General features: G+C 38.8%; 1 protein-coding gene across 1 annotated transcript in view; it reads left to right on the top strand.

Annotated features, from left to right (window-relative positions):
• Positions 1-24,620, top strand: part of SCFD2 (sec1 family domain containing 2) — a 394,561-nt gene that overhangs the window by 36,605 nt on the left and 333,336 nt on the right. Inside the window, exon 3 of the mRNA XM_006047767.4 lies at positions 12,015-12,142. Within this exon, the coding sequence (XP_006047829.4) occupies positions 12,015-12,142 (128 nt within the window). The remainder of the gene's footprint in view (positions 1-12,014; positions 12,143-24,620) is intronic.

Below are 24,620 nucleotides of genomic sequence, written 5' to 3' on the forward strand. Positions count from 1 at the left end.
CAGTTTCTGTGCAGTTTTTGTTTTCTAATCATTAGTGTAGTGGCTTTTCCACCAAAACTTTGTGACCTTGAGCAAGATACTTAATTTCTCATAGTCACAGTTTCCTTTTCTGTAAAAGAAAAGTTCAGTGAGTGATTTCTAAGGGAACTTTGATTCAGATTCCTTTTACGTTGTGATTTTCATGTGCTATGCTTGAAAAATAAGCTCTACACTTGAATTAGCAGTACATGAGGGGAGTGATTTTATGTCTCTTTTGTTCACTAAAATATTCCCAGTCCCAAGAACAGGGCCTGGTGCAAAGTAAGCACTCATATTTGTTGGAAAAAATGAATAAAACCCAACAGAAGAATCTTCAATAGGAAGAAATAAATGATTATATTTTAAAATTAAATTTTATCTGCAGACTTTGAAAACATAATTTTAATATTCATCTTGAGTTATTTTTAGAAGACTGGCTATTTATACATACATTTAACTGTACAAATAATAATAAATCTTATTCTTACCTCATCCCAGTAAAATCCTTTGGTGGCTCTCCATTGCCCTTTATGTAAAGATTAAAACTTTCACTTGTTTTAGAATGCCTTCTTAGATCTGTACCATGCTTATTTCTTCGCCTTCATCTCTTCCGTGTTTTCCTGCCACTTCCTTCTCTTCCCTCCCACGTGCTCACACTCTTGGCTGCAGCTACACTAAACTTCTTTCAGGACTTTAGCATCCTGCTCTCCCACCTTCTGGCCATCCCACATGTTACTCTTTTCCTTTCCTCATCTTTTATTTCTTCCAATAGCTCGTAGTGCATTAGCTTATTAGACGACTAGTTTAGTAGCTATTCTCCCCAACTAGACTTTGGAGCCTTTCTGAGCCTTTCTGAGGGGTTTGTGCCTGACTTGTTCACTCTTGTGCCCTGTTACACCTCCAGTGCCTGGCACAGTCCATGGTCATGGGTCATTGATGGCCTCAGTACACTGCCACTCATGGACCCAGGATGCTGACATTCTGCTGAAGCTAGAACGTCTCTGTGCTCAGTGCCCTGAAACCAGTTCCCTCTCGATTTATTAAAATAAATTCTATTTAACAGCTTGTAATTTGAGTTAATGACAAATGTTATAGATAAAATAGGACAAGTGGATTTGAAGTAGGAAGCACCACGTTAGCTAGCATGATCAAGGAGGGAAGCCTTGAGCAGTGCCTACAACATAACTGACACTTGGTCGGTGCTCAGTGAGTATTTGTTGAATGAACGAGAGTTAATCAATGGACATCTGGAGGAAAAGGGTTCTAGGCAAAGGGAATAGCAAATACGAAAGCCCTGAGAACATACTTTGACCCATTCAAGGGGCTGAAATCAGACCAGTATGGCTGGGTCCTAATGGGTAAAAGTGAGACATGAAGATGTAAAATATAGGAATGCACTGAAGTATATAAGCTTGTTGGCCAAAATAAGGAAATTAAATTTCAGTGTGATAGTAGTAAGAAGCTTAGAAGGGTTTTGAGCAGGAGAATGATATGATCTGGTAGCTTTAGGAAATCACTCTAGTCCAAGCTTTAAGTTCTTGCCTGTACTGTGCAGTAACCTCTTTCCCAGTCCTTAGATCCATTCTGAACAATGGGGCCAGAGTGGTCTTTTAATAATGCAGATCTGATTAGGTTAGTCTGTTGCTGAAGACCCTTCAGTTGCCCTTGAAAAAATGTCTACAATCTCTAACGTGGATTACCAAGCCTTGGATAATTTGACATAAGCTGAAGGCAGTATCAGACTAGATCTTCATGCTCCATTCATATTAGTTTTCATTTCCTTGAGAAGGTCTCAAGTTCTCTTCTCAGAACCCCATCCTGTGATGCTGCTCTTACTTAGACTGATCTTACTTCGTTTTTTAACTGGCGAGCTCCTGCTCATATTTCCGGTCTCACTGTCACATCCTTAGCTACTCCCTGTCCTCTGCGCTCACACCCAGACCAGTGTTCTACTCTCCCTGGGCTCCTATATCCTCTTTTGTCGCCTAGTCCCTAGGCGTCTGCTCAGTTCCAGCCTCCCTGCCAGCTTGCTATCTCCCTGAGGACCGGGCACTGGAGGCTGCTCACCAGCTGTGATGAGCACCTGGCTCACGGGACGTGCCCATATTCTGAGAGAAAGAAGCAATGCGGAACTGCTTGCCAGTGCCAGGGGTCTATTTCAGTATCCTTCTGTGCTTAGCTGTTTTCTGTTCTGTTGAGATGAAGGTTAGCGGATTATTTTGTTTAAGATGAGGTAATTGTTTTCAAAAGTAGTCAAGAGGGAAGATGACTATTGAAAGCTCTGTGAATAATTCAGTTAACAAACCTACCTTCATAGCTCATTAAGCTTACCACTGATGGAAGCCATCATTCCCTGCTGTGAAAAACTATGACTCAGATGGCCCTCTGTTTAAAATTAGTTGAAAATGCTTCTTTGGTTGTTTTTGTTGTTGTATCATTGTATTTCTGGTGCAATACTGTAACTGTTACTGCAAACCGTGTGAGTCAACTTAGCTTCCCGTGCCTGCTATGGAGAAACCATTTCTCTGAGTTTAGTCATAAGATAATAGTGTGCATTCATGTTTTACCCTCGGTCTCTTAATTGCAAGCCTTTCATCTGATTAAGTAGAACCATGATTCAGTTTTTAGCTGCCTTTAAAAAATTAGTACTGTCTTTTTTATATTTTATTTGATGATGAATATTTCCTGTTCCTGACATTTTATACATGCCAAACCAATACAGCTTCTAAGATTTCATTCATAGTTGAGGAATTCTGGTGAATAAGATGTCAAGAATTATCTGGAAGGACCATATCTTCCTGTATAGAAGTCTCCTGAGACTTAAAACTAATTCTAGAAGGTTATTATTATGTATACTGCTGGTCTGTAGTCTTCAAACACAACAGTTTGATTTTTAAGGATACAAGATAATCAGTTTATCAAAAAAGAGCATAAATTTAGTATGCATTTGGTTACAATGACAGTATAGAAACAAATTCTGTATAATTCATAGTAATAAAATGGATCTTTTCATAGGACAAATATTCTTCTTTTATATTACATATTACAAGGAATCTGTTGAAGCAAATAAAATTGTATTCTAGTAACTACAGGGAAATAAAGTTTGTCTCATTGGAAAATGACTTTAAAAACAGAGGAAAAGGTAGAAAATAATTTAATATATTTTTTAAGCCATCAGGAATATTCTTTTGTTAGCTCTTTTTGTCACTGGGCTTGTGAAGAAGAAAAAAGGTTTTAATAAAAGTAACAGCAGGGGATATTCACCCATCTTTCACTGTGTTACACAGTTAATCAAATTCATACATGTGAACTCGGAGTACCAAGGCATAAGGAAAACCATGTGGATATGGCTTGTTAGAGATCCTGGGAATCTCGGTAGTATTCTAGTTTGAGCATTTTGTTTTACAGAATAGTGTAGAACTGTGGTAAAATAGTAAGATTTTGGAGTTCACAGGGACCTGGGTACAAATCCTCATTTATTGGCTGTGTGATTTGGGTACATAATTTTATTTAAGACTCAGCTTTCTCACTTGTAACGTGGCAATGATTCTTACCCTTGAGAGTTGTTGATCAATAAGATAATATAGTAATATTAGTGATTTTTCAATAAATGAAAATGATCACAATAATAGATTAATAATATTTATAAAATATAAAGGTATTTATATTTTATATTTACTTTACCAAAGGTATATTTACTTTACCTTTTTGGTAAAAGATCACAGAAACATCTCATTGGTGCTTTTGAGTGTTAGTTCCTCTATCTACATATTCCTTCCTTTATTGTTAACAATGGGATATTAGATAGGTGGCTTCATTTTGTCTCCATTTTTATCAGTGATAAAATAGCTGGAGGCCATTTCTTCTTTCTTTCCCAAAGATATAATGAACATCAAATAAGAGCTAATAATATCTCAGGGTAATGTAGACTTTGATTTTTTTGTCAGTTCGGTTACATAAATGTTATATATATGTTGACTTAAAATTCAGCAAGTCTTCTTAGAAACATTTAAAGAAGAGAGTTGTCTAAAAGTGGGACATGATGGTCATTGTGTCGCAAGGACTATCAGTGACTAATGGTGACCTACAAGGGAAGTAGTATGATATTGTTTAAAATAAAAAGTGTGCAAAATCCTGAGAGCAAACTTCACCTGCTTCATGAGTGAATGTGGATCTACTTCATTCTTCTCTAAGGCAGAACAGAGGGTATATTAAGAATTGGAAAAGAAAGCTGACATGAAAAGTTTAAAATAATTGATATTATGAGTAATGAATTCTCCCTAGTGATTTGTGTAGTGCAACACGGCACGGCATAGTAGAAAGATTACTGGATCAGAGCCAGTAACTTGGGTATGAGACCTGGTTTTACCAGATGCTGATTGAGTCATTACAGAAGTCAGTTGGCTTCTCTGAGGCTCTTTAAACTGGGGCAGTGATAATGGCTTAGCTCATGAGGTGAGGATTGCGTGGGACATAACTTCTTTTTTAAATTCTGAAATGTTTCTAAAATGGAATGTAGTGATGGTGTTTTTTACTCATCTTTTATTTACCTTTAAAAACTCTTCCTTAAGTTACCCATGAAAAAAATTGTTTTTGGCTGGGCTCAATTATTAAAAAGATGTTGTCACAATCCAAAAGGATACACTCACCTTGCAGTGCATGTGTTCACTGCAGCACTATTTATGATAGGCAGGACAGGGAAGCAACCTAAATGTCCATCAGCAGAGGAATGGAGAAGGAAGATGTGGTACATATATACACTGGACTATTACTAAAACCATTGCAGATGGTGATTGCAGCCATGAAATTAAAAGACGCTTACTCCTTGAAAGGAAAGTTATGACCAACCTAGACAGCATATGAAAAAGCAGAGACATTACTTTGCCAACAAAGGTCCGTCTAGTCAAGGCTAGTACAAGGTTTTCCCAGTAGTCATGTATGGATGTGAGAGTTGGACTATGAAGAAAGCTGAGCACTGAAGAATTGATGCTTTTGAACTGTGGTGTTGGAGAAGACTCTTGAGAGTCCCTTGGACTGCAAGGAGATCCAACCTGTCCATCCTAAAGGAGATCAGTCCTGGGTGTTCATTGGAAGGACTGATGTTGAAGCTGAAACTCCAATACTTTGGCCACCTGATGTGAAGAGCTGACTCATTTGAAAAGACCCTGATGCTGGGAAAGATTGAGGGCAGGAGGAGAAGTGGACAACAGAGGACAAGATGGTTGAATGGCATCACTAACTCAATGGACATGGGTTTGGGTGGACTCCAGCAGTTGGTGATGGATAGGGAGACCTGGTGTGCTATGGTTCATGGGATTCAAAGAGTCTGACACGACTGAGCAACTGAACTGAACTGAATAAGAATGAAATAATGCCATTTGCAGCAACATGGATGAACCTAGAGATTGTCATACTGAGTGAAGTAAGTCAGAGAAGGAGAAATATTATATGACATCCCTTATATGTGAAATCTAAAAAGAAATTATATAAATGGACTTAACAAAACAGAGACTCTCAGACTTAAAGAACAAACTTATGGTTTCTGGGAGAAGGATGTGGGGAGGGGATAGTTAGGGGGTTTGGGATGGACTTGTACACAGTGCTGTGTTTAAAATGGATAACCAATGAGGGGCCTACTGTATAAACACATGGAATTCTGCTCAATGTTATATGGCAGCTGGGAGGGGAGGGGAGTTTAAGGGAGAATGGATACATGTATATGTATGGCTGAGTCTCTTCTCTTTTCACCTGAAACTATCACAATGTTGTTAATTGGCTATAACCCAATAGAAAATATAAAGACTTTTTTTAAAAGGTGTTGTCCAGCTGTTCCTTAATTTAAAAGATAAAGCATGATGGAGTTGGTTTACAGTAGAGCACAAAGGATTTAGATTTGGTATAAAGAGTATCTAATAACAGTTTGATTTGTTTGAAGCTGTAATGTTTTTCTCATAAAGTTTTCTTTAGATGCCTTCAAAAACTGATAGATTTATATCTGTTTGTGTTGGGTTAAGTAGCATCCTGCAGAAGATGTAGAGTTGGTTACCATTATTTCTGATGTTCACTTCTACCCCTGAAGTTGTACATCCACTTTATAAGTCAGTCTGGAAGTATTTATAGAACCTGAACTCCTTGTAAAAGTAAAAGTTGTAGTCTTAAAATGTCTTTTTGTGTGTAATCTACAGGATTTCAGTATTGTTAAATTGATGAGTACCTAACTCATTGCTTAAAAAGTTTGTACAGAAAACGCTAATTCCCTAAAACTTTGAGTCTCTATCTTTAGTAAAGTTTCTTATCTTATTCCTGAAAATCAAAATTCATCAAAGTGTCTTATGTAGGGGGATTGGTTAGGTTGGTCTTAACATGTTTCATTATGAATTTTGCACTATATATTGTTGACCTTTTCATATTAGAAAATGAACCTACTGACAGTGATTATCCATATGTATATATAATTTTGTAGAAGAAATGAAAGTACTTCTAAAACAGGCTTCCTTCTATATATCTTATGAGAAGATCCTGACCACTGATTTTTTTTTTTAATTTGTTAAAATATAGTTGATTTTAGCTTCCTGGTGGCTCAGATGGTAAAGAGTCCACCTGCCAGTACAAGAGACTCAGGCGACATGGGTTTGATCCTTGGGTCGGGAACATCCCCTAGAGAAGGAAATGGCACCCCACTCCAGTGTTCTTGCCTGGGAAATCCCATGGACAGAGGAGCCTGGTGGGCTACAGTCAGCGGGGTCACAGAGAGTTGACACAACTGAGCGACTGAGCAACAACAACAGTTGATTTGCAATGTTATGTTAATTTCTACTGTACAGTAAAGTGACTCAGTTATACATGTATATTCTTTTCCTTTATGATTTATCACACAATACTGAGTATAGTTCTCTGTGCTATGAATACAGTAAGACCTTGTTGTTTATCCATCTAGTATACAATAGTTTGCATCTGCTAATCCCAAACCCCCAATCCGCACTCCCATCTTGGCAACCACAACTCTGTTCTTCATGTCTGTTGACTGATTTTTTTTTTATTATTAGTACTACTGCTGCTGCTGCTACTGCTGTGTTTTGGGGGGCACTTACTGTGTGCCAAGCATTGTCCTAAGTCTTTAGATATACTAGCACATTCATTTCTCATAACAACCCACTGAATATGTATTATTACCATGCCCAGACAACAGAGGAAGAAACATGCATTTAAGTAACCCTGCTAGGGATGTAGAGCCCTTCGTGTTTGGGATCCAGATCCTGTGCTTCTGCCCCTCTACATGCTGCTAGCACCCGTGCGCCACACTGGCCCTGCTGAGATTGCCCTCCGTGTAGTGCTTTTTCCCTCATTGGGAAAACAGAGAGCTTGTACTCTCAGAGAGGACAGAGAATTATTTAAAACATATTATCATGATTATAATGTGAATTTCAGTGAACTTTCCTTGACATGAAATTGGACATCAGGAATTGATTTCATGTATGAAATGTCTATTGAATGTCTATTGAGTCAACTTTTGTGAACACGTCAGAGAACACATTTTGTGAACACATTCAGATCCGATGCTGATATATGCTTACACATTCAGTATGTGTGTAAGCCACCAAGTGGCAGCAAGCGTGACCTGGTGAAGAAGTGGTTGCAGGACACAGTAGAGCTGCCGGCAAGTCTGATCTTGTTCAGCTCTGATTTTTCAGAGAACCAGAGCTAGTTCATGAATGTTAACTTGGTAAGCTTGATGATGACCATGTTCAATGTGGGGGGTATGATATGTTTAGAAAACTGTTTTGGACAGAAAGTAGACATTAGCAACTGTAGTATCTGGAGAGTTTGAATTGTTCATATCAACAAACAGTTTTCATGACCCAGCTCCACATCAGTGTTAGAGACTGTATAAACTGTGTATTTCTCTTAGTGTTTTAATAGAAAAGAGCCTGAGAGTACAAGACCCCAGTGGCTTCAGTACAGATGAACAAATCGAGATTGTATGAAAAACATACTCAGTGTAATTAAGCAGATTCATTTAATATATCACAAACCCTTAAGCATATTGAATTTTAAGACAACACCTTTTATAGCAATAGTAATAGCAACCACAACAACCACACAAATGCATTTACTGTAAATCAGGAGAGTGCTTTATGTGCATTATCTTAGTTAACCCTTCAACTACCTTCTGAGGTAGTCACTATGTTACTTCCATCTCACAGACAAGGAAATGGAGAATAAGAGAGCGTTAGTTACATGCGCGAGGTTACGCAACTAGCAAGCATTGTTTGTTCATTCACTGTTTGTTGAGTGTTAACTACCACAGCCTGGCACTGTTCTAGGTAATGGGGAATTAGCAATGAGTATAAAAGAACCTCTGCCTTCACAGAAGGACCTTACCTTCAATGAGGGAGCTAGACAACAAAGAGAAACATGGAAACCTAGAATGAGTCAATGGTAATATGGATTATGCAGGCTAATAAAACCCCATAGGTGGAAGGGTGTGCTGGGAAAAGGTGCTGCGATGGGTTCTCATCACTCTTCTACACTGGTGGTAAGGAGGGACTTCTCTGAAATGGTGACATCTCAGCTGACACTTGAAGAGAGAGAGGAACGTTTGTAAGAAGAAAATGCCTGGCAAAGGAGCGAAAGAGGTCCCTGTGCTTGGAGTGCCTGAAGGCTCACAGAGGCCATGTAATTGCTGTGGGTGAAGGGAAGATGGTTGGGGTTGGAACCCAGATTTATCTGACCTCAGAGCTCACATTTTAATCATTACGGTAGTCTGATGGGGCAGCCACAGCATTGCCCAACCTGTTTTGATCTTGGAGACACTATTATTCTCATGGAAAAGAAAGCAAGAGCATTAGTTGCTCAATCCTGTCTTTGCAACCCCATGAACTCTTTGCAACCCCATGAACTGTAGCCCGCCAAGCTACCTTGTCCATGGGATTTCCCAGGCACTGGAGTTGGTTGCCATTTCTTTCTCCAGGAGATCTTTCCGACCCAGAGATTGAACCCATGTCTCCCACATATCCTGAATTGCAAGTAAATTCATTTACTGCTGAGCCACCAGAAAAGCCCCATGGAAAAGAAGAGGGCAGTCAATTTCTACTCTAGAGGTTCTGTGTGTAGAGTTGAGAGTATAGGAGAAATCTCTGTGGTTTAGGAGCTTTGGAAAATAAAAGTAGGAAGTGATTGATTCAGTTCAGTTCAGTTCGGTCATTCAGTCGTGTCTGATTCTTTGCGACCCCATGAACCGCAGCACGCCAGGCCTTCCTATCCATCACCAACTCCTGGAGTCCACCCAAACCCATGTCCATCGAGTCGGTAACACCATCCAACCATCTCATCCTCTGTTGTCCCCTTCTCCTCCTGCCCTCAATCTTTCCCAGCATCAGGGTCTTTTCAAATGAGTCAGCGCTTCGCATCAGGTGGCCAGAGTATTGGAGTTTCAGCTTCAACATCAGTCCTTCCAATGAACACCCAGGACTGATCTCCTTTAGGATGGACTGGTTGGATCTCCTTGCAGTCCAAGGGACTCTCAAGAGTCTTCTCCAACACCACAGTTCAAAAGCATCAATTCTTCGGTGCTCAGCTTTCTTTATAGTCCAACTCTCACATCCATACATGACCACTGGAAAAACCATAGCCTTGACTAGACGGACCTTTGTTGGCAAAGTAATGTCTTAGCTTTTTAATATGCTGTCTATAGACTATAAATTTTGGAAACTGGGAGGTGTGTATCTTCCTTTCTCAAAATTCCTCAGTGGTTCTCCATTGCCTTCAGAGCTTTAAAGAAATTAAGTAACTTTCCCAAAGCCCCATAGCAAATAGATCAAGTTAAAACTATTTTTTTTTAATTGTAGTGTAGCTGATTTACAATATTGTGTTAGTTTCAAGTGTAAAACAAAGTAATTCAATTATATATTCAGATTCTTTTCCATTATAGGTTATTAGAAGGTATTGAATATTGTTCCCTGTGCTGCACAGTAAATCCTTGTTGTTTATCTATTTTATGTATAGTAGTGTGTATCTGTTAATCCCATACTCCTGATTTATCCTTCCCCCTCTTCCCTTTGCTCTTTGGTGACCATAAATTTGTTTTCTATATCTGTCTGTTTCTGCTTTGTAAATAGATTCACTTGTATTATTTTTTAGGTTCCATGTCTAGATGTAGTCCTAGTTTTGAATGATGATGAAAACTTTGTTCATGACTGCTGAACTATGTTACTCTTTCAGAAAGTGAAATTGGTCACCTGCTTCTTGCCTTCTTGTAACTTGTAGCTGAAGTCAGCGAACCCTGGGAAGGGATGCAGGGCCCCCCCAGAGTAGCTCCCACTATCTCTTTCACACTTACATCTGCTGCCCCTCCCCTTCCACCTTAGCATGAAACAAACCAGTGCTTCTTAGAGTCATTTAAGACCTAGGCTTTGAACGCTCTGAAATGTCCTTCCTCTTGTTTTGTGGCTAAGATTTTTATCTTTCTTGAAGATTGAATTATAATTTCCAGTTTTGAGTTATAATTTCTTCTGTTGGCTGCTTTTGTATGTGTGTACTCGCTCATCGTTTCTGGTAGAGATCATTGTCTGAGTCCTTGCCCTGCCAGTGAGGATTGGAGCCCCTCTGTGCTACCACAGAAATCTATGTCAGCGTTGGCTATGCCTCTTACCATGCTCTTTTGGGGGGTTAATTTCTTTGCTCATATGTCTGCCTATTCTTCCAGTCAATAAATCACTACAAGCTTGTGCCCTGGCTTTTTTTTTTTTTTGTCTATGTTCCAACCATGGAGAATAGGGCTTGGCATGCAGTTTACCTGCTCCTTTAAATTAAACAGAATATTAATTTTAATATTAATGATGATAGTTTTGGTCAGATCAAAACAAGTAGAATATATTGAGCAGCGATGTTAGTTCACTGAGGAAAAAATAAATGATAATAAAAGCAACTGCTTTTAATGAAAGGTTATTATGTGCCAGACTCTAAACTCAGCCTGAAATACATCATTCCATTATTCCAAATCACATTCAAACATGAAAGTTATACCTTATTCGGTATAATTTTAAAGCTAAGTTAATATCTTATTAGATATAACTTTTAAGATGAAACTTTTAAAAATGTATCAGTGTTTGAACTATGGCTAACTGAATAGTAGGAAGTATTTCTGGGGCTTGAAGTAGAGGGAAATGTCCTTAGGAAGGGACAGAAGTAACCTTTGTTTCTTTATACTCAGTTTTTCAAATGTGTATACTTGGCTCCATGCAGCGATCTTCCGGAAAGAACACTGTACTCATTTATTATTGGGACATGGCATGTTGGGAGAGACAGAGGGCTGTTGGAGAAGTGAGGCCAGATGAGACCCTGCACAGTGCAGTGCTTCGTGCGCTTATCAACGGTTAATTGTAAGGGCTTCGTCAGCGCCGTCCTTGCCACCCAAGGCCCCTACGTGGGCTACTTGCATGGTTTCTTAACCTAATTCCTGATTGCCATTCACTTGGAAATCTACTCATTAGGGACTCTGTTGAGTAATTTTTGTAATTTTTGGATAGGAGAAATTGAATCATAAATCATTGCTGATTGCTTTCTGTTTCTCAGACAAGTGTATTATCTGAAATCAATATGCTTATAATCACATCAGTTTTGGACATGCATTTAATTTTGGTTTACATAACATTTATATCTTATCTAGCAGTGTTCAGTTTTACTCTGAAATACTTTTAAATGCAAATTCTCAGGATATCACACAGTTTTCCTACACTGCTCATAGTATAGTATGATTCCCTCCCACTTTGAGGGTGCTTGATTTTACTGTCTTCTTAATTTTTCAGCATTTTGTGCTGCTTAGAATGGATCAGATATTCTTTATTTAATCCTAATATTTTTAATACTTAGAGTCCATCAGTTAGAAGGACTACATTAGTACTCAAAAAAGACGCTTAAGAAATTATTTTGCTTGCTACCCTTTCCATTATTCAGTAGAAATTTACTCTAAAGCTCTTTTTGTGGTTTTATTGCAGTGACCTGGCAGCCAAAGCCCTGTGGGAAGCCTTATTGAACACCAAGCACAAAGAAGCAGTGATGGAAGTACGGAGACACCTAGTGGAGGCAGCAAGCAGAGAAAACCTGCCAATCAAGATGAGTTTGGGTAAGTCACCAGCTTCCCCAGCAGACCATGATCGCCTGCCCTGAGGAAGTTCCTTTAAGCCTGCTCTGATCTGTGGCCCAACCTAGTCATCATGGCATCTAGGTAAAAGTATTGAAGACATCTTTAAACTGTTGAAAGAGTAGGAAAGGATGCCCCCCGGGGCTCAACCATGAGCCCTTTCCTTAGACTCAGCTTTGGGAAGCCCAGGCAAGTCCTTGCCCACAAAGGGTCATGCTTTTAGTTGTTTCTTCTAGAATGATTAAAATCAGTCTGAACTCCTCCTTCATTCTGCCCACTCCCCTCTACTCCCCACTTGCTGTGGTTAAATGATCTTTTATTGGATTTGAATTGATGAATGAATGATGATGCTGAGAAATCAGTTGAGCAAATGGACATATTCTGTTCTGGCTCCTCACTCTTAGACTAGTCTGCTGATTGTCTGGTCACAACCCTCTTACCCCTTCTTCACCATGGTGTTTTATAACTTACTCTTCTCATTTCTTTCTCTCTCTTTTTTTAACCTGCAGTTTTGTCTTTAGTATTAGAAGAATGGGGCTACAGTGAAATTTAAGTTTTAAATTGCTGTTTTCTTTTGATTTAAAAAAATCAGAGAGCTAATGTTTTGAGAAAAATAAACTTTGCTTTACATTTTTTGAAATAAATACTTTTATTAATATAGAAATATTTAAATATGGATATTTAATCTGGTTAATAGGTAGAATTTATTTCTGGAAACTTGCAAAGGTTTATTTCTCTATTTTAAAAACAAGGTTTCTTTTATAATCTGATCTTAAGTATCTGATAAATATTAATACATTTTACTAGATAGGTAAATTTTTCTTATTGAGATTTCTCACCCAAATTCTTGATTACTGATGAGTAAAAAAAAAAAAAATCAAACTGTCAAGTTGAAATAGAAGAGCAGACTTTTGGAAATAAAAGAATACAGATGAACCCAGAAGAAAAAAAAAATTTAGAAGGTCATAATATGAAAAAAAACTGTAACTCTCAGTGTGTTAAGTGATTACATATGAAGGTTTTAAGTAACATGAAGGATGATAAGAAAAGTGAAAGTAACTGACATTTATTGAGCACTTACAATGTACCAGGTCTTATTCTAACTCTTTACATGTGTTATTTAAAATTCACAGTAATTCTATGAGACTGATAACGTGAGTATCCTATTTTTCAGATAAAGGACCTAAAATAGAGAAAAAGTATGTACCCAGGGCCCATACATCTGATAAAGAGTAGGATTGGAATTTAAATCTAGACATTGTAATGTGAAATAATGTGTTTTTTATTTGTAAGATTATCCTAACTCCATACAACCAATGCCAGAGTCCTATATGTTGTTTTGGAATAGAAATAAAGTTGTTTCTTTGAGGTCATCCTGGTATTTGACTGTAATTCTCGTTTCTTTTTCACTCTTTCCTTCCTGCCTCCCCTCTTTCTTTCTTTCTCCCTCTCTCCTTCTCTCCGTTCTTCCTTCCTTCCTTCTTCCCACGGTTAGAGGTATCCATTAATAAGGTATGTTCACCTAGTATAGTTCTTTATCTATGCATATGCTGAAATAAGAACTAATGCACATTGTGAAGAGAGAGAAGTAGGAATGCACAGAAGGTCTGAGTGAAAGGTTAATTTATATTGTGTTTCAGTGATAAAATCTTATGATGCTATCCCAGAGCATAAATCAGCTTTTATTGCTCAATCAGTGCAGAACTCTTAAAAGTTCAAAACACTTTACATTTCTAAAGCTCTGTATCTTTTAAAAATAATCAGAGTCAGAAAAAAAAAAAAAAGCGGGTAAGCCCATAAGGAATTCAGTTTAAATATTTGAGTTTTCTGTCGACCAAAAAAAAAAATTTAGATAAGATGGTTTGATTTATCCCCAAACTCCAGACATGGGGGAGGGGCTGGGGGGGAGAAGGAAAGAATCAGACAATTGTTAGCAACCTTTGTTGTAAGAAGGACCAAAAAGATTGATCCAAATCATGTTCTATCTATGTGCCAAATGTAATTTAGGAAAAGATAACACATTACAGCTATGCATTTCTGCTTCATATCACTGGTCAGAAATTCTGGTGTGTCTCATTTCCATTTACAAACAGATACATAACCATGAACAGCAAGGGAAAAGGCTGGAATTTAAACAAAATGAAATGTTGATATTTAAAAACTGCTTATCATAAAAGAAAAAAGAAATCATGTTCTGATGTCCTAGATAGCTGAAATCCTTTTTCTAGCAGCATTAAAAAATGTGAAATTCAAACTATGCACTGTTCAACCCCTGCTGTAAATTCTACTGAGGTATACATTCTTCTGACTGTGATAGAGGCTTCTAGTATTTTGGGGACATTACAGATATTTTAATTCTAGGTTGAAGATTTTTCTTATATTGAAATTCACGGGGAGGGATCCCATGATTGAAACCTCAGCTCTAAATATAAAATTTCCCAGTAAAAGGTAAGTTCATATTAAAACATCATGAGCATGAAGAGAAATAAACATCATTCTCTTAGGAGAAAAAAGTTTAATTGCTAAAAGAAAGAAAAAAATCATTTTGTCATTTCACATATAAACATATGCCTTCTTTCCAAGAGCTTGTTATTAAATTGTCAGTTAACTAAGCATATATGTTCCAGAAAAGTGATTTTTCTTTTTTTTAAAACATTGCAAACTGAATTGTGTTTTTCCCACTGGGCTTTCATTATGGAAAATGTATTCTGAGAGTAAAAAACAAATAGACTCTAAGAAACCCATTTGTTTGGACCCAAAATGTTCACTCACAGAGGAAATGAGTAGAAGCTGCCCGTGTTAGTGTCTCCGTTTACAGAGACTCTTTCTCTGGACTGACACTGTGGTTGGTGCATCTTCACTGGTTTATCCCATAGCTCTCCACAGAGTGGCTATATTTAATGGCTGGTGGAAAGATCCTATTACGGCTGAAGTGAAACAGATCTCTTTATGACACTATCCTTTGTTTCCCAGCCAGATTTCTTGAAAGAGTGTCCTATGCTTGATGCCTCTGTTTCTTTATAATTTTCTTGCTTATTAGTTCAGTGTAGTCTGGCTTCTGGTACTTTTTTGCTGAGAAAGTGAAGATTATGATTATCAAGCAAACTGGAATTGGTATGCTGCAGTTGTGTTCTGTCTATGGGATAGATATCCAGGGGGGGATCCCCTGGAGAGGGAAATAGCAACCTACTCCAGTGTTCTTGGCTGGGATGTCCCATGGACAGAGGAGCCTGGCAGGCTGCAGTCCACAGAGTTGCAAAAGAGTCAGACACAACTTAACCACTAAACACAAACAACAAAATGCGGAAATCTACATGGAAAACCATATTATAAAGAGGTTGTTTAATGAGAGTAAAATAAAAACAGATCAAGTTCAATGATTTTCTCCTTTCTTTCTTGGAAATGTACCAATTTATTCTTTCCACTTAATTTGTCTTTTTTCTAGTCTTAATGCTGAGTATTCCCCTTTTGATACCACATTCTTTCTTTGAGCAGAATTCTAAATAGTTTTTCCATTTTCAGCTTAGTTATGATTATGTTCTGTTACCTCTTCCCTGACTTTATTCACCCTCAAATCACCTTGGCTATATTTGGGATTCCCAGACCTCTGTGGTCACACTTTTACCGGAAGATCTCTTGAGCTGTGTTTCCAGATAATAATCAGATCCATTGTGTTGTGAAGCTTCATGATTACTCTGTTCATTTTGGGGCACAGGAGTGTCAGCTCCATGTAATCACCATCAGTTTCTCTTTTGCAAATTAAATGTGATGAGTTCATCCAACCATTTGTGAAAAGACTAGCCTTTAACCATTACAATTTTTTCTAGTTCTGAGCCACTGACAAAGCTCTAGTTTGTTAATGTTTGGCCTAAAATGTGATGTTCAGAGCTGAATAAAGATGTCTTGTTCTTTGCCTCTTTTTGGATGCCGTACTTCTCTTAATGAAGCCCCAGATGAAATTAGTGATTTTTGCTTTTCACCAATGACACACATACCTATCATTTCCTGCTTTCATAATTTAGCAATACTGGCTTTGAAAAATAGCAATAAATCAACACACTCTAAAATTTTATTCAATATGTACTTTTTCAGCATCACTGAGAGTACTCTGATTTAGTATTGGTACTTGAGTTCATCCTATTTTGTGTTTTGATCACATTTATATCTTTTGCCTTCATTATGGAGAGGTTTTTTTTGTTGTTGTTTGTTTGGGATTAAAAGGAACATGTATGCATATACATCTGTGTGTGTGATTGTGAAGTGGGTGTGGAGATTGTCACACTTTGCCAAATGTATAGGTTAAAACCTAATAAGGCCAATTTCACGTATGGTAACTGATAAGAGATGAGAAAATCTGGATGTCTCATCCGCACATACACTGAGTGTTAACTCTCATACATGCTTGTCTTCATGTTAGTTGTTGCCACAGTTTGGAGAATGGGGAAGGGAATTTTATGGGATAGCTACTTTTTTAAGTTACTATAGCAAGTTTTGGAAAACTCAGCAGTGGCCACAGGACTGGAAAAAGTCAGTTTTCATTCCAATCCCAAAGAAAGGCAATGCCAAAGAATGCTCAAACTACCACACAATTGCACTCATCTCACAAGCTAGTAAAGTAATGCCCAAAATTCTCCAAGCCAGGCTTCAGCAATACGTGAACCTTGAACTTCCAGATGTTCAAGCTGGTTTTAGAAAAGGCAGAGGAACCAGAGGAACCAAATTGCCAACATCCTCTGGATCATGGCAAAAGCAAGAGAGTTCCAGAAAAACATATATTTACTTTCTTGACTGTGCCAAAGCCTTTAACTGTGTGGATCACAATAAACTGTGGAAAATTCTTTAAGAGATGTTGTTGTTTGTTTGGGATTAAAAGGAACATGTATGCATATACATCTGTGTGTGTGATTGTGAAGTGGGTGTGGAGATTGTCACACTTTGCCAAATGTATAGGTTAAAACCTAATAAGGCCAATTTCACGTATGGTAACTGATAAGAGATGAGAAAATCTGGATGTCTCATCGGCACCTGACCTGCCTCTTGAGAAACCTACATGCAGGTCAGGAAGCAGCAGTTAGAACTGGACATGGAACAACAGACTGGTTCCAAATAGGAAAAGGAGTACGTCAAGGCTGTATATTGTCACCCTGCTTATTTAACTTATATGCAGAGTACATCATGAGAAACGCTGGGCTGGAAGAAGCACAAGCTGAAATCAAGATTTCCAGGAGAAATATCAATAACCTCAGATATGCAGATGACACCACCCTTATGACAGAAAGTGAAGAGAAACTAAAAAGCCTGTTGATGAAAGTGAAAGAGGAGAGTGAAAAAGTTGGCTTAAAGCTCAACATTCAGAAAACAAAGATCATGGCATCTGGTCCCATCACTTCATGGGAAATAGATGGGGAAAGAGTGGAAACGGTGTCAGACTTTATTTTTTGGGGCTCCAAAATCACTGCAGATGGTGATTGCAGCCATGAAATTAAAAGACGCTTACTCCTTGGAAGGAAAGTTATGACCAACCTAGATAGCATATTAAAAGCAGAGACGTTACTTTGCCAACAAAGGTCCATCTAGTCAAGGCTATGGTTTTTCCTGTGGTCATGTATGGATGTGAGAGTTGGACTGTGAAGAAAGCTGAGCACTGAAGAATGGATGCTTTTGAACTGTGGTGTTGGAGAAGACTCTTGGGAGTCCCTTGGACTGCAAGGAGATCCAACCAGTCCATTCTGAAGGAGATCAGTCCTGGGTGTTCTTTGGAAGGACTGATGCTGAAGCTGAAACTCCAATACTTTGGCCACCTCATGTGAAGAGTTGACTCATTGGAAAAGACTCTGATGCTGGGAGGGACTGGGGGCAGGAGGAGAAGGGGACGACAGAGGATGAAATGGCTGGATGGCATCACTGACTTGATGGACATGAGTTTGAGTGAACTCTGGGAGATGGTGATAGACAGGGAGGCCTGGCATGCTGCGATTCATGGAGTTGCAAAGAGTCGGACACGACTGAGCTACTGAACTGAACTGATAGCAAGTTTTATATAGCTGGTACTCCCCCCGCCATCCCCATTTCACAGACAAGGAAAACAGACTCAGAAAGGTTGAGTTTTTTCCCAGAATTACTGTGCTAGTTGTTTAAGTTCCTGTCTCGCAGATCTCACCCCACCCTTTTCCTCCGTGCTGCTGGGGCTGGGGCTCTGCAGCCCACATTCTGTTCCACCCTCTGGCTCCCTGGTGGGCTATGCTGGTGGGGGGTGCCAGGGGGAAACAGCAAGGTTGAAAGGGAAAAAAGCAGCTTGCTCCTTCCCGTCTGCCCCCCCGTGGAGTCCGCTTCTACTTGTGAGTGTCATGGCAGCAACACTTTCTTCACCCTGGCAGTGGCAAGTCCTTCCTGTGGGAGCAGCTGAATCCAGTTTGCAGTTCTTCCAATTCTTGCAGAACTAGCTCCATGGCACCCTTTCCTCAGAGGTACCAACCCAGCTGAGTAGTGCTCGGTTCTCAGAGGGGCAATTCCAGGCCTTCTCTTTGTGTTTTCTTCCACCCTCCTGGCGGGTAGCTGCTTCCAACAGCTGTTGCCTGCATGATACCTTGGAGTTCTCTTTTTACCTTTCAGCTACCCAGTTAACAATTCTGTATGCTAAATTTTCTCTACTCAGATAACTAGTGTGTTTTCTACCTTCTGCCTGGGCCCGGACTGATACAGTCTTAAAGCAAGTAAGCCAGAATGTGGCCTTGTCTGTGTGACTTTTGTATCAGGAATCAAACTACTGGCAGGAGCAGCTATAGAGGCTCAAACACAGATATGGTTGTGCCAGTCCTCTGTCTAAACCCTCTAATGGTTCCTCATTGCCTTAGGACAGTATACCAACTCCTTAGCTTGCTGTTTCTGTAAATCTCTCTGACTTCTAGCCCCATGCTTCATCCAGCACTCATGTTACTTTTCCTCCCTGCTCCCTGCTCCCCAGCAGGAACGTCTGTAGATCCAGGTCTTTGTTACTTTTGCCTGAAATATTCTCATTTGATGTCCCTTTAGATCCCCTCCATTCTTCTCTTGCTGTGCTTCTAGGGGCTCACTGTTAGGGACTGCCTCAGCAGGCTTTTCTGCCCTTGGCCTCTCAGTTGAGTTTGGCTATTGGAAGGCCTGAGCAGGAGATTTAGAGGGTGAGAGGCATTTATGGTTACAGGTATTGATAGCCTCACTCTGTCCCTGCCAGGATGCAGTTGGTTGCTTCTCTCTACCCTTCCCTTGTTGGATTCCCTTCACACTCCTGATTGTCCTTAGCCTCACTTCTTAGAAAGTCATGTTGTTAAGGTCACCTTATTTTCTGTTTGTGTGTGCCATCTTTTTCCTGCTGGGACCTTGATTTATATAACCACATACTTTGCAATGCACACACACGCACACACACATGTTCCTATGAAACCCATCTTAGTTTTCATGATCTCATACAAATGTCACTTTCTCTGTGGAACCATATTTAATTCCCCTTTACCCTTCTTCCTTCCCCTCCTCAGCAGTCTGCGTTGACTGTTCTGCCTTCTACGGACCCATAGCTCTTTCTCTTTTTGCTGTCTTAGCACTTACCACAGTGAAAAATAGTTAAGTGTGTGTGGATCCAAAACTTTATACTAGACAGTGTCCATGTCATATATTCTCTGTTGGCTGTTTGGCTTGGTACATAGTGGGTGGCTTGGTACTTGCTGTTTGGATGGATGATTGCCTAATGAGTATGGATGAATAGTAGATTGATGATGGGTATTTCTGCTTACAGTTACGTGCATTACTATTTCTTTTCTTTTTGGTTTATTTTTTATTGAAGGATAATTGCTTTACAGACCTTCGTTGTTTTCTGTCAAACCTATGAATCAGCCATAGATATACATATATCCCCTCCCTTCTGAACCTCCCTCCCACCTCCCTTCCTATCCCACCCCTCTAGGTTGGTACAGTACTATTTTCTGTTTACAACTCTCCTTTCTACTCTTTCTAGTTCCTCTTGATATCCTGTAGCATCTGATTGTGTCTTCTTTCTTGATTCTTTTGCCTTGGTCTTCATGTCACTCTGCTTTTCTGATTATCTTCTCTCTGATAACTGCTTCATGCTTTCTCTTCCTTCTAGCTTCCTCTAGAAGCTTCCTTACTTCTAGCTTCCTCTAGACTGTAGCTCTATTTGTATCCCTTGTTGTGCTTTGTATGTAGATACTCAGTTAATGGTAAACAATCCGCCTGCAGTGAGGGAGACCTGGGTTCAATCCCTGTGTCGGGAAGATCCGCTGGAGAAGGGAATTGCAATCCACTCCAGTATTCTTGCCTGGAGAATCCCATGGATGGAGGAGCCTAGCAGGCTACAGTCCATGAGGTCACAAGGAATCGGACATGACTGAGTGACTTTGCTTTCACTTTCTTTCACTCAGTTAATAATTGCTACTGATCTTAAAGCATTATCCTACTCTATTCACTCTCCAGAAAGAATGCTCATTTTAGCCTCCTGTATTTTAAAATTCTCCTCCAACATTTTTTCCATGCTATCTCTTATCCCTTATCATCCTTTCTGAAAGGTGACATCTTATATTCCTATCAGTACTGTTTTTGTTCATACTTCTGTTACAGCAGTTACCACCAGACCCTAAGTAGTTGGGGCTGAGAATTCTTATCTGTACTTCCTAGTATTCTCCGCACCTAACCCAAGACCTTGAAATTCCTATATAGTCATTAAGTGTTTATGGAATGAATAAATAAATTCTTAATACTGTCAGTTGGTATTCATTATGTAGCTAATGGATTACTTTTTCTATCTCTCTCCTATGGAATCCAAGAGGGACACTGGTTTAGACAGTCAGTTCTCAAACTTTTCTGTCTCAGAACCCCTTTACATTGTTAAAAGCTGTTGATGTTCACAATAACCTATGAATGGAAAACTAAACAGAACTACTGAGGACACCATGAGCTTTTGTTATGTGGAGTTTATCTATTAATATATGTGAGACTGATAGATAGGAAGAAAACATCACATTAGGAATTTAAGCAGGGAAAATTTTTTTAAATATTTAGGAAGAAAGCATCACATTAGTGATTCAAGTAGGGAAAACTTTTTAAATATTAATTAATGTAAAAATATTATAATAAACTTATTGCATGTTAATATAACATATTTTTGTGAAAAATAACTATTTTCTCAAAATAATGTGGGGAAGAGAGTGGCACCATTTTACATTTTTGTACATCTCTAAAAGCAGAGACATTACTTTGCCAACAAAGGAGCGTCTAGTCGAGGCTGTGGTTTTTCCCGTGGTCGCGTATGGATGTGAGAGTTGGACTGTGAAGAAGGCTGAGCACTGAAGATGCTTTTGAACTGTGGTGTTGGAGAAGACTCTTGAGAGTCCCTTGGACTGCAAGGAGATCCAACCAGTCCATTCTGAAGGAGATCAGCCCTGGGATTTCTTTGGAAGGAATGATGCTAAAGCTGAAACTCCAGTACTTTGACCACCTCATGTGAAGAGTTGACTCATTGGAAAAGACTCTGATGCTGGGAGGGATTGGGGGCAGGAGAAAAAGGGGACGACAGAGGATGAGATGGCTGGATGGCATCACTTACTCGATGGACGTGAGTCTGAGTGAACTCCGGGAGTTGGTGATGGACAGGGAGGCCTGGCGCGCTGCGATTCATGGGGTCGCAAAGAGTCGGACACAACTGAGCAACTGAACTGAACTGAACTGAACGTCTGGTTTAATAGAAGGCAGCTCTATTCTCATATCTGCTTCTTTATAGAATCTGTTGTGATAGAAAGAGAAGCTGGACTTACAAAGATATGTAGTTGAAAAGGGGAAGATTTTTTCAAATAATTTTCAGAAAATTGTGGATATTCTAGAATTGCAGATATACTATACCAAATTTACAAGAGGTAATTTCTTACAGGTAATTGCAGTGTGGAATATGAAACCATATCATTGAATTTTCCATACTCTGGTACATTAAAGACCATTGATTTCTCTTGCACTTTGGCTCTTTTACACACACATTATTTTATAGCATTTTACCTTAGTCACTTGGACAATAAAGGTTCTCTGAATTATGCAGATTTTCCAAATGTTGACACATGTTATACAATATAACAGACCGCAGTTGTTGATATCCCCACTATTATCATTAGAAAATCTTTACGTATTAGGATATAAAGATATAGAGGCAGATACAAGCTTTCCAAAATTATGATTTCACATGAAAACTTGAGTTTTTATTTTGACAAAACAAGTAGCTGTTTTCCTTGAAGTGATAGACTCACTTTATTCTTTTTCTTTTGGAAAGAATGTATGAAGAACAATATGCTTTCAGTTATCTTTCAAGTAAAAGTCATACCATTGAGTATGAAGAGTATTCTACCCAATCTAGGGGTGGGATTACGTTGTCTGTAGGATTGTTCCCTGATCACCTTAGTTGGGTGACATGTGGCTAGAGTAGTGATTTCCAGAAGTGAAAGTGGAGACTGGAGATTTAGTTACCTAGTCATTATGTTGGAGCCTAAGTAGTGAATTTATAAGGAAATATAAGAGTGATCATCCAGGAAAAGAATATAGAATGAGTGAGAAGAGGGTTGAAGGCAGAGCTGTAAAGAACACATCCACTTAGGGATATGAAGAAGTAGAAAATCTAGAGAAAGAGCCGGAAAGAGTTTTTATTGAATTAATAATTAATAATGCCCCAAAGCCTTAAGGTCAGCAAACAAATATTTCCTTCTTACACTTCATCACCTAAAACAAAACCTGAATTGCCTCTGCTGCTGTATTTCCTTGTCCACAAATGGTCATCTGAATTTCTAATACCCTTTCTTCAAGCATCTGTCCTCTGACTCTATATTTTTAGCTTTAATTGGTGCATCTTTTTTTTTCATCCTCCTCCTCTTGTTAATTTTTATGTTTTCTCAACAGAAGGAATCCTCAGCATATGAGAATATGGGCTAGAAGTTAAAAAACCCCCAAGGAAAGATCCATGGCTGTGGGGTGGGAGTTGCTTTATTTGGAAGTACAGCCTTCCAAGTCAGGGTGGACCCACCAAGGAATGGCTCCTTACCTGGCAGGCTGGAAATCTGCCTTGTGGAAAACAAGAGTAGTCTGTCAGTGTCTTTCCGTGTGCTCAGCTGAGTTTGTAAACATTGATGCAGTGATTTAAGTTAGCCTCAGGAAGGCTTCATTTCCAAAGAAAGCCAAACCATAAATGTTTCTGGTGGTTTTATATTTCATGTTTTTTGTATAAATCCCAGGGAGAGCTGTTTATTTTCTGTTTGTGACCTCTGGTCCTGCAGCAGTTATGCTTTATTCCGTACTCTCCTGAAATCGTATCTTGCAATAGATTTCTCAATTTTGGATCCATTTGATTGAATTGATTCATATAATTAAAATGCTCTTTTCACATTGCTTTCTTATTCTATCTTTGTAATACTGTAGAGCTCAAAAATTTGTTTAACAAGAAACATACTATTTAAAGGAAATCTCAGGAAAACCTTCTTCAGTATTTATAGTGTTATAAAAGTAGACGTCGATTCCCAGCTGGTTTTTATCCAAGTTTCCCTATACAGATGGCTATATATACTGCCCTTCAAATCCCTACGGGAGAAGATTTATAATGTCTTCCCTCTTCCTCCTTTAATAACTGGTTTCAATGTCTAATAGTCATCACGAATGTGGAATTTTTTTCTCAGGTCTGACTTAAATCTCCCCACCTGCATGTTAACCATATTTCTTTGTCCTTTGACCTCAATAGAGGTGGAGAACTAGCAGTAATTATTACTCTTATATTTCTTTTCCTCTTGAAAGACAATGCTTCATCCCTTGTACAAATCAGTGATAGTAATAGATTCAAATTTCCCAGAGAAAAATGCTTGTCTATTAATTCCACATGAAATAGACATTATTTTATTTCAGAACCAAGAGACCATTTAAAAAGTAATATAGCACGTTTCTAGAAAATTCATATCATAACATTAGTAGGATAAAAAGTAATTGTCTATCCACGCCCCCCCGCCCCCCCCCCCCCCACCCCGGCCCCACCATCATCTTACTCTTCAGTGTAACCTTTGTTCCTAAATTAGTATCTTGATTTCCAGGCCTTTTTCTGTGTAATTAGGTAAGAAAGTAAGTAGTAAGCTAGTAAACCGACAATGAGCAAAATAAAGGTGTGTACTAAGAGCATGACAGTGTGGTTTCCATTGTGACTTCTTTTGTGTCTCTCTTATTAGAGTTTTGGCTACCCAGCATAAAATACCATGAAGGAAACTTAATTATACAGTTGTGCCAGGTTTTAAACATTATATGTATACTTTAAAATTTATGTTAAATTAGGTTAAATTTGATCACGTTTAAAGTGTGTGGATATATTGATACAACCATGGAAAACCGGCTGTATTAACTTAAGTATACCCATCTGATCCACTGGTTTCACAACTGGGCATGTAGCCAATGGAAG

Source organism: Bubalus bubalis, chromosome 7, assembly GCF_019923935.1.
Source record: "Bubalus bubalis isolate 160015118507 breed Murrah chromosome 7, NDDB_SH_1, whole genome shotgun sequence".
Taxonomy (NCBI): domain Eukaryota; kingdom Metazoa; phylum Chordata; class Mammalia; order Artiodactyla; family Bovidae; genus Bubalus; species Bubalus bubalis.